Source organism: Manduca sexta, chromosome 5, assembly GCF_014839805.1.
Source record: "Manduca sexta isolate Smith_Timp_Sample1 chromosome 5, JHU_Msex_v1.0, whole genome shotgun sequence".
Lineage (NCBI taxonomy): Eukaryota > Metazoa > Arthropoda > Insecta > Lepidoptera > Sphingidae > Manduca > Manduca sexta.
The window spans coordinates 4,975,977-4,986,604 of record NC_051119.1 but is presented as its reverse complement, the minus strand read 5'-3'; the positions used below and the strand labels follow the sequence as shown (position 1 = coordinate 4,986,604).

The following is a 10,628-nucleotide window of genomic DNA, read 5'->3' as shown; positions in this document are numbered from 1 at the left end:
TGCCTGATCTCTCTTCGGTCGTGTCGAATTGACGTCTCACCTGACTGAGAATGAAGGAGCAGAGAGTGCACTTGTGTAATGCACACTTGTGCACTATAATATCTCCCGCGTACCTGGCTGATTTTAATTGAGATTGGCCCCGTCGCCGAAATACGGCTAGAAGGGATTTATTCACTTTTGTGACAATAAAATTAAATCTGTTTATTTGCCCCAATATCTTGATTATCATTTTTTTTACCATATTGTATGAAATCACTGCGGATGTATGACACTTTGCTTGGGGACTTCTTAGGTCGAGAGAATAGAAGGAATTTCAACCGCAATTAACATATTTTTCGGAATAATATTTGTTTCCTTTTATGATTCATTAATTATCATGGTTTTAATTATTCATTACAGGGAAATAACCCATCAGGTTACAATTAAGTTTATTAATATTCTATTTGATGCAATTATGCATCTGTTTATACTAGATATATGGGTGTTTACGTTGTTTGTAATTTTTATATTACTCGTTAATTAGGATTTTTTTTTATCTGCGTGTCGCATTAAAACACTTAACTTTTAACAGTCAACGTCAAAGAAATTTTTTAAATCGTTTTATACCAATGTTTCCCAACCATTTTTAGGCCATGCCCCACATTAATATTTCTAAAATTTTTATGCACCCCATACATAAGTTTTAACCTTTAAAAATTGTTTTGTTCCCTTAAGAAATATAAATAAGTTTTAGGAAGAAATCACTATGATATTGTTATCAAAACATAGCAAGTAAAATTTCAAAACATATATTGAAATTCTGAAAATTCTGTTTAAATTGCCCCCCTGAACTATCAAATTGCCCCACTGTGGGGACTGGGCCCCACGTTGGGAAACACTGTTTTATACGTCTTTATTTATAATTTAATTGTTTCTAGTGAAATATGGCATGAGTTATGAACAACGTGTCATAAAATTTCTTCAATACCTATGTAGAATACATACATAATAGAACATATTATTAAGTTAAGATTAGTGCAATGTATTGTGCCACCGATTCTCGACAAACTAATTTATTGTTTGTTATATATTAAAAATAATTTTGTATATTTAAAGTTTACAAATTGAAGTCATAATATATTCCTTTGCTAATAGGTTTACTAATATCTCCTAACCGGTTCCGATGTTTTTATATCGCGTAGAATTATCATTTTAGTTTTCCTCATACAAATACATCATGCAATAATGGCTAAATAAACTTGTTGAAGGTCTTATATTGCAGTAAATATGCTTTTAATAGTTGTAATCGGTGTGTAATGAATCGATTAAACATTCGATTGAATCGATTACGATTGCAGCGTAAACATTGGAATGGTAATAGAAGGATAGGTGTCCAAAGACTAGTACATGACGTGGTCATTGAAAACCATTGCTGTATTTTGGTTGTCATGACATAGCTTATGCTGAGATGGCCACCGAGTTGTCGCGAATGGTACAGTCAGCCACAAAAATATCTGAACAAACGCAAAATTTCAAATCGTTTTTCAACTATTGTGCTCTTATTAACAATCGTTTTTTCTTCGTTCTTCATTCGTTATTTGAAGATATTGACAACAGAAATAAAAGGTAAGTATAAGAGGGAACTATCGAGTGCTATTTATCAGTGGGGAAGGGTCCATATAACTCGATTCCTGCCGGCTTCTCTTTATATAGAATCTATATAGTATCCAATTATCATTAGAACGATTTGTAGACCGCATACATGCAACATCATCAGCCGCAGGATGTCCAATTCTGAACATGGGCCTCCCCCAAAGATTTCCAGACCGACCTATTGGAAGCGGCTCGCATCCAGCTACATACATACATAATTAGCGGCGTAAAGGTTAACGCCACTGTAGAGGAACAGATGGTTGCGTTCCTCTATGGAAGGGAAAGATTTCCAGTCAGGCAGATGTTGCGCCTGACCGGCCGCGGCCCCTCCGACGGTTCCTATTCGGAGATGGTATATATGCAACGCGTCGCTCAAATTGTGCAAGCGTGATTCAGGATCGACGTCGCCATCTATCGTGATTGCTGTCTGATATCACTGTAGTTGCGTCACTGCATCGATCCTCTTGCAGTTCCGTCGATATTGACAAGATGGCGGTATATGCACTAATTATACCGCCACACATACATACATGCATGTTAGTACCTATATGTCGTGTCGGGTCCCCTTTTGGATAAATGTACCTTTCGCCACTGCTATTTATAAAAAACAATTCATCGAATGTTATCGTAATTATTTCTGAACTTCTCGCCCCAGCTGATATAATTTAATATTTATTGCATTGCAAACGAGTGAATACATTCGTCATTGGGAATTCATATTGTGATAGGTATTCTACATTCGACAATAGCCGTATTCGGGTTTAAGGCTCAATTCCCGCGCTAGGAGATTAAGACTTTTTTCGTACTTATCGGTAAACAAACTTTGGAAACAAATTTAAGAGTGCAATCTAGATTAAGTACTAACACAAGCTATAGCCATTCTTATATGTTCTGATTGTATTCTGTGCGTGCCTTAAAAAAAGATGTATAATCTATATATAAATAAAACTGAATCTCCAATTCCCTTGGTCACGCCATCACGCGTGAACGGCTGGACCGATTTCACTATTTTTTTTTGTTGTGTTTGTTATTGTCAGGAGAAGGTTCTTATGAACGAAAAAAAAAACCAAAAAAAATTGCGCGGAAAATTAGAAAATTTAAGAAAACTCAACGAAAATATAAATTTTATATAACTGTCAATTGTTTGACATAACTGTCAGCGATTGACGGATTGCGCGCTGCAAATTCATAGTTAACTCTTGGTCTCTCGTGGCTCGCCGGCGAGCCAAGACAGCTACATGACATTTGCGTGTGTCACGGGATTATAACCTTATATACTACATAATAAGGTTATTTTTCCGTCACACGCGTAGCTGTCAATGTTTGGCGGCAAACATTCAGCTACCTGTACATATTTGAAAATAAAATTTTGACAAGTCATGACGGGTTAAGACGGGACAACGTCTGTCGGGTCAACTAGTAAAATTATAAAAATACTCAACTTTTGGTTTTATCTTTCCATTATACCGACGTTTCGATGTACTCTAATTTTATGTTACCAATATTATAATATACGTGAGTACATGAATATGTTTGCATGTTTGTCACAAGTAAACGCAGGAACCGCTGAACAGGTTTGGATGAAATTTAGCACCTAAGTACACCGTTGTCGAAGTGTGTGCGGATTGGACCTCATACTTTCAGCTTTAAATGGGCAGTATGAATAGTTTTTTTGTCGGGTCCTGTATCAGAAGAGGCTAGGCCTTTATTAAAAAAATATTTTGATATCAAAAGTTAGTAGGCACGGGTAAAAGTGGACGTACGGAGGGACATAGTCGTGAAATAACGACCAAGCACCTTAAATAAAGATGAAAAAGAAAAGAATGTACACAATATCCTGGCTTAACGCATTGTAAACTTATTATCCTGGTCTCTTGATCTTGCTATTAAGACCCATGTGGGTCGAGTCTGGGCTTCCAGGATCACCCTGCGTATATCCGGTTCGAAAAGGCCGGAATAATCCTAACGACTGACGAGGTATTAACGGATACTCTATCTGGACATCACTCCGATAACCATCAGGTGCAGTGGATTCATACAATGCCTGTATAAAAAAAAGTATTTTTTAAAACAGTACCCTTTGTCTCAAAGATTCATATTTGATGTACCGTAACATTTATGTCATAAGATTGCTGAGAATTTTGTAATTTTTCACAAAATTTATATCTTATTTTCAATCAATTACCAACCTTAATACGTATGTTTTAAAGTACAATGTCGTTTTGTGTCATCATACGCATACATTTCCATTCAGTAGTTTATTCAATGAATTTCGTTTTTATAATTTTACCCATAAGGTTTATTTTTGCTCGCATTTATAATTGTTGACATCAGGAAAGTCCCGCTATAGGGCCTTTCTCGTGAATAATATTTAAGGTAAATGCACCGATTATGTAAGCGACCAGTTGTAAAGCATTTCTTGTATTATCATTATTGAATTTATCTGTGTTTTGCGGCAAATAAAGTTTTTTTTTATGGTTTGGCCTCTTTTTATGCAACATGAATAAACATATTATGTTACTAAATGTGTTAGTTGATGATATTATACCGATTATAGCGCGTATCAAAGACTCGAATGTGGTGCACAGACGAATTTGAGAATTAGCATATTACTATAAGGTACTTTTTAGTTCGATAATAGCCTTTCATGTGCGGAGGTGCGGGCAAAAATAAATATATGTCATTCTTAAATAATAAACCATCACACTATTCCTATTTAGGCACAGATAGAACCCTATTGCCAGCAGATTTTGAAAGCCATGTTAGATTCAATGTTATAGGAGGCGAACCTAAAATATGTAAGCTAAGATTTACTTCGATTAGCTAAGAAAAACAGTTGTTCATCTTTAAAAGCTTGGTACTAAGCTTTGAAATAAATTATTTATCTCAATAGCTAACATTCGCGGAAACATAAATCGTTGGTGCTAACTGCTAAGCTTTTAACCCGTCATGACTTGTCAAACAGCTACGCGTGTGACGGAAAAATAACCTTATTATGTAGTATATAAGGTTATAATCCCGTGACACACGCAAATGTCATGTAGCTGTCTTGGCTCGCCGGCGAGCCACGAGAGACCAAGAGTTAAAGATGAAAAAGTGTTTTTCTTTGTTTGTCGCTCAAGAAGGTCCAAGCCCCAAGGTAACACATAACGGTAAATCCCCATACTTATTTGTGGTCACATCTTAATGAAATACAACATTCCATTCCTTTGAAATTTTATTTTTAAAGGCTATTTTGTATACTTGAATGCCGTTGTTTAACCTTTAATAAGGGTTTTTTTACTGAGAACTATCATAAGGCACTTTCATAATGTATGTGTAAATTATTTTTTTTATTTGACTTCCGAAAATTAGTAACGGTTTAGTCCTTTTCTATAATAACGGATATATAAATTCATGGTTTGCATTTAATTTAAGTTCTTTAAAAATATACCAATTCCTACGTCTAGTTTCGTCAATATAATTCTAAAATCATGGCTCGCTTTTCTAGTTGTGAACGTCTCTTCAATATTTATGTTATTCAAAAAAATGAATTAAGGAGGCACTTTAACCTCAAGTATAGAAATACGTGAGGTTAAAGTGCCTCCTTAATTCATTTTTTGTTACCCTTTTTGGTATGAAGGGATGTGGACAATAAATATTTCCAACTCCTCCTTATTTTTCTATTTGGCTGATTTCGTTGCGGGATAATGACAAATTAGTTTTTCCTGAGACTCGCCGAGCTTCACCGCTCGGTGTTATAAAATGAGTGCCACTGCTGATCCTGGCTTACAGGAGTTGTAGGGGTGGGTGCAAATCTAAGACTAAAATGATTGTAAAGACTGTAGTAAGTTATGAAGCGTGATATCAAAATTGCTAGTTCTTAAGTTTTTGCATTAGCAATATTTCTCATGTGTGTTATTTGTGTGATTTCTTTAACCTTTTTTATTAGCAAAATCACTCAATCAAATATTATCTGTTTGTTCCAGGCGCTACAAAGGAGATCGGCACAGCCCTCACCAGGGTGTGTCTCCGGCACAGAGCAATCGAGACCAGGATGAAAACATTTATCGGGTATGGCATTTCATGTCTTAATTATCGCACGATAGGACATTCTATTGGATGACTCAATGTCAGCCTAAGGATATGAATTTTCAATAAACCTCGCATAGTCCTACTTTACGACTGCTTGGTCTTGGTAAAGTAAATGGGCTGGCAACTGAAATGTTAGTTTCGGTCTCAGATTCGGCAAAGCTATGCGTCGATTTTTCTAACGCCATTTCCTTGGGACTGATTTTTCTATATCGCATTGATGTATATATAAACTAAGTTCAGCGCTTGTGTGACTTGAGACAAAAGCTTTTCGCCGACGCTACATTAGAGCTGGATGTAATCAGTTGTAAAACACAATATATAAGGGCTAAGTATAATAGAGTAACGCGAACCTTCCGTCTAATTAACCCATCTCTATATCAATTCTTATCTTACAAAGTTAATAATATTTATGTCTTTCCAGCGCACTGATGGACACTTTAATAAGCCCGTTATCGGAGCGCGCGGAGGAGTGGCGGCGTGGCGGGTGCGCAACAGGTGCGCTGAGCCGCGAGCACGCGCGCGAGTGCAAGCGCGCCCGCACCGAGCTGCGCCGGCGCATCACCGACGCGCAGCGACATGCCAGGAAGGCCCGCCGTGCGCCCCCTGACGCCAAGCGACGTGCTGACGTATGCATGCAGGTAAGATACTTAAATATGTTTCAGTGATTTCTGCTAGTGGTAGGATCTTTATATACGTCCGAATAGCGACCACCGTATACAAGGTAAGCTATAATGGACCACCTAAGTGTGTAGCGTTCCGGGGTCAGTCCTTGTATATTTGGTTTAAAAAAAGGCCGGCAAAATTGTGTCAATTCACGAGGGATCTAATATATCGTCAGCCGATACTCTATGTGAGTCCTACTCCGCTTACCAGCGGGTCGCTTTACCATGTCGTGTAAAAAAAAGGTGGCTTATAGCAGCTAGCAAATTATAGATTTTTATGATTAATGTCCTTGTTGTACGATATATATATATATAATATATTATATAATATAATATATTATATAATATATATATGAAAATTGGGAGTTAAGCAAGCAAATGATAAAAAGTCTGTTGAAATGGGAGACGCTGGTGGACACCGGATAGTGACCAGTAAAACAGCCCAGCAATCTTCGGGCGACCATGACCATACGTTTTATTTATGATCAAGTCCAACGCCGTGTGAAATAGTTTAGACTGCTTTATGAGCTAAGTGCGGCAAAATGAGCCCATAACCATAACCATACAGAGTGTCCCTATACGCCTATGATTAAAAACTAGAATATTATTGACCAATATATTTAATTCCATGTCACACACACAAACTCATCCATCTACCAACCACTTATGGTCATAAATCTTTTGCTTCCAGGACGTTCAAGAACGCAAACAGCAGTTGGAAGAAATGGAAGAGAAGGCGGTGAAAGCGGCACTAATAGAGGAGAGGAGCCGCTTCTGCCACTTCGTGTCGCTGCTCAACCCTGTGGTGGTGAGTTTGTTGGACTAAAGAAAAGACGGTATATATTGGGTTCTAGGCATTTTTTGGGTCCCAATGAACTTGAGTAGGATGTCCTGTAGCACGATGTACCGACGACTCGAGGATGGCAAAGAACGGATGCATACGGGCTGCTCAAAAATGATTCTTAACTACTGGGCATATGTAACATAACATCTCTCTCAAGGTGACGAGTGTCGATGAGTCCCGTCATTCATGTGCTTGATAAATATGAGGGATGATGACGTTCAGTTGAGGAGTATTACGTTCCGCAGTGAATGGCGATGGACTATATCAGATACGAGATGTAGTTCGTGGTTTCGCCAGTGCGAGAGATCTTCCCCTGCTAATTTTCTGCTAATCTTTGTAAAATATAAGAGCCTGTATTTTAATACTGGATATAAAATATTTAGTGGCAAGCTTCTTCTGTTCCTTCTAGATACTTTTAACAAATCTTCAAAATTTTGTAAATTTGTGGTAGATCTTTCGGACATGCTCCATGTTCAGCAGTAGACTTCCAAAGGTTAACATGATGATGATAGCATATTCTGGAAGTTGCTGATGATGATTGCGGTTTCCAGGAGAGCGAAGTGGCGATGCTGGCGGAGGTCGGGCACTTGCAGGAGGGCAGCGAGCAGCTCATGCGACACACCGCCGAGCCCAGGACACTGCCGGCTGCCAGTTTACAGGTATATCTTTTGCAAGTTCACAGCCTATACGAGTCTTTTATATTTTTTGTCGCATTGTTCTTTTAATGTTTCTACGGTCTAGGTTCTTAGTTTAGTCGACGAAGATTTGAGTTGGAATTGCAGATCGCGAAGTTTTTACTACACGAAAGAGTAAAAAGAAAATCTGTGATCTAATGATGGTATGTGGTACCACCTATGAAATCTTATAATGGCAATAAAGATGTGCCTTCCAAAATCTTACCGACTACTGGAAACGAAACTGTAAAGCTCTTCTCGTTCGATTTTCAATAATATAAATTGACAGTAATCTGTTCAAACTGATTAAATACAAATACAAATAATTTATTCGCACAACACCATGACAAACAAATTACAAACAAAATAAGGAAATTATAAAAGCAAAACAAATATCGACATTAGCACGAGTACACATACAATAAATAACAATGGTAAATTAAATAAAAAAAAAAAAAAAATCGACGGTCCCTACGTAAAGTATCGAATCTGCAAAATTGCATTTTACGGATTCAATACTTTGCGTAGGGACCGTCAATATTTAAACGGTCCTTATTAAAATGAACAGCATTTATTTAAGACAATAAGGATCGAAGTGCTTATCGCCGTGGTAATATAATACTAAACAAACTATGTATATTCGACGGTCTCTACGCAAAGTATGGTATTCGCAAAATTGCATTTTGCAGATTCGAAACTTTACGTAGGGACCGTCGAAATATTGCATTGCAAAAATAAGTTATTACTGTATCGTTCCAAACGTCATGGTGTGTTTATGTCAACTATAATTTATTCCAGGTGATTTGCGACATAAAGTCGTGCCACAGCGGCTGGGAGTGTCCCTCCGCGCCGCACTCCCCCTCCGGCTCCTCTCGGCTCGGCAGCCGCAAGTCATCGCTCACGTCCATCTCGTCGCTCAACAGTCAGTGCTCCGACAATCAGCATGGTGAGACACTACTTATTGTTGTTAGATGGAAACGTATAAAGTGAAAGGAGGTAGTCGGTTATTTGAATTTGAATTATATAGTTCATAAAAAAAAGGAAGAAAATGATTTTATATTTTTTGCTTATGAAAAGGGTGACTTACAATACAATATAAAGGGAAAAGCAAAAAAAAAAAATTGAGTGGTATAACTGAAACGGAAATTCTAAGGCAATGTTGCTGAAATAAGGTCAAATTTACTTTGTGTTAGAGGTACGGGCCAATTTGCAACATTTTTTTTACACGACAAAATAACCTCACTTATGGTAAGTGGAGCGGCGTCCACATAGAGTGTCGACTTATTAGACGATTACCCACGTCAGTAGACATATATGCCGGCCGACTTGTCCCGAATATACACTGGCCGATCCCGGAATGGGACACAGTTACTAGGGGTACTATGTTGGATTTTACACCCCGTATTAGGTGGTCCTTATCCGAGCTAATACAAAATATACTTAAAATTTATATTATAATTAGGACAATACCATTAGTTGAATAAAAGCGCCTAAATGTTTTATCGATGCAATAATTTGTTCATACAATCGTTGCTTGGCGAAAACTCGCAGGCGTTAATATTTGCATGAGTTATTACTCTACAATCCTCTCCCACAGCGGCGTCGTGTTCGACGGTGAGCTGCTCGACGCCGGTGTCGGCGCCGCAAGCCGACGCGCCGCTCTGTCGAGACCAGGTATGTTCAACAGTGTGTAACATTAAATGTAGCACCTTTTTTGAGATTATTTGTAGTACTTATTCATGGCTTTTTTTTTTGTTAGAAAAAGAAAATATTGTTACGTTATTATCAAAAAAAAAATAGAGTGGTACATTTAACGCAGACTTAGCACCTTTTTTAAGACTATTTGTAGAACTCAAAGCTTTTTATATTTTTTTTTTATTAGAAAAAGATATAATGTTACGGTTTGTAAAAAAGAAATAATTGAGTAGGTATATTTGACGCAGAGGTTTTGTTTTTTTTTTGTCCTGCCAGTCAACGATGTATGTTTTTCAATTGGTAGTTCTCATAGTTCATTGCTTACTTGAGTTTTTTTGCGATGTCTAATTGTAGTAGCGAATTACTTTGTTTTTTAATCTTACGCATTACGATATCCTTACTTTATTTTTTTTTGTAGTTTTTATGTTTTTTTTTTTATATCCATCCTCCCTCCCCCTCCAGTCAGCATTCCGGCTGTCGAGTGTGTGCAGCGCTGACTCGGGGTTCCGCTCGCAGGACGCCCTGCAACGACGTTCGCTCTACGTTGACAATGTAATATAGTCTCTATGCTTTTTTATTAGATGTAGTTAGTTGTAAGTTGTTTTTGTAATTATTTTGCGTCTTTTTTCGCATGTTCAGTCCTTTTTATAGACAAGCCTTATTGATATTACTGAATATATTATTAATAGTTTGTTAAGGTGAATAAAGTTAGTGTAGTAGTAATGTAGTTAATAAATGAAAGAAATACAAAATGTTTTTACGTTTTCATCTAAAGAAATTAATGATCATTTTTTTTATAAGAGCATGGCAAAGTGATTCCATTGTAAGTGTATTGGGGTCAGGATTTTGTGACTGGTATGCAATGGACCATACGATATTCGGAGAAAGAAAATCTAATTTAGCTTACCAACACACACACTCAGGTATTTTATCCCTGAAGGGGTAGGCATAGGTGCAACCAGGGCATCCAAACACTTTTCGCCTGTGTGTTGCTTCCCATGACGTGATAGGGGGCAAGCCTACCCCCCCTATTATTGAATAATCTCT

At 37.4% G+C, this 10,628-nt stretch overlaps 1 protein-coding gene across 2 annotated transcripts in view; it reads left to right on the top strand.

Moving 5' to 3' along the window:
• Positions 1 to 10,628, top strand: part of LOC115449904 — a 149,700-nt gene that overhangs the window by 102,250 nt on the left and 36,822 nt on the right. For both annotated transcript variants that reach the window (XM_037443049.1, XM_037443045.1), the window contains exons 4-10: positions 5,601 to 5,685; positions 6,128 to 6,344; positions 7,060 to 7,176; positions 7,764 to 7,871; positions 8,685 to 8,832; positions 9,484 to 9,560; positions 10,044 to 10,133. In XM_037443049.1, the coding sequence (XP_037298946.1) occupies positions 5,601 to 5,685; positions 6,128 to 6,344; positions 7,060 to 7,176; positions 7,764 to 7,871; positions 8,685 to 8,832; positions 9,484 to 9,560; positions 10,044 to 10,133 (842 nt within the window). The remainder of the gene's footprint in view (positions 1 to 5,600; positions 5,686 to 6,127; positions 6,345 to 7,059; positions 7,177 to 7,763; positions 7,872 to 8,684; positions 8,833 to 9,483; positions 9,561 to 10,043; positions 10,134 to 10,628) is intronic.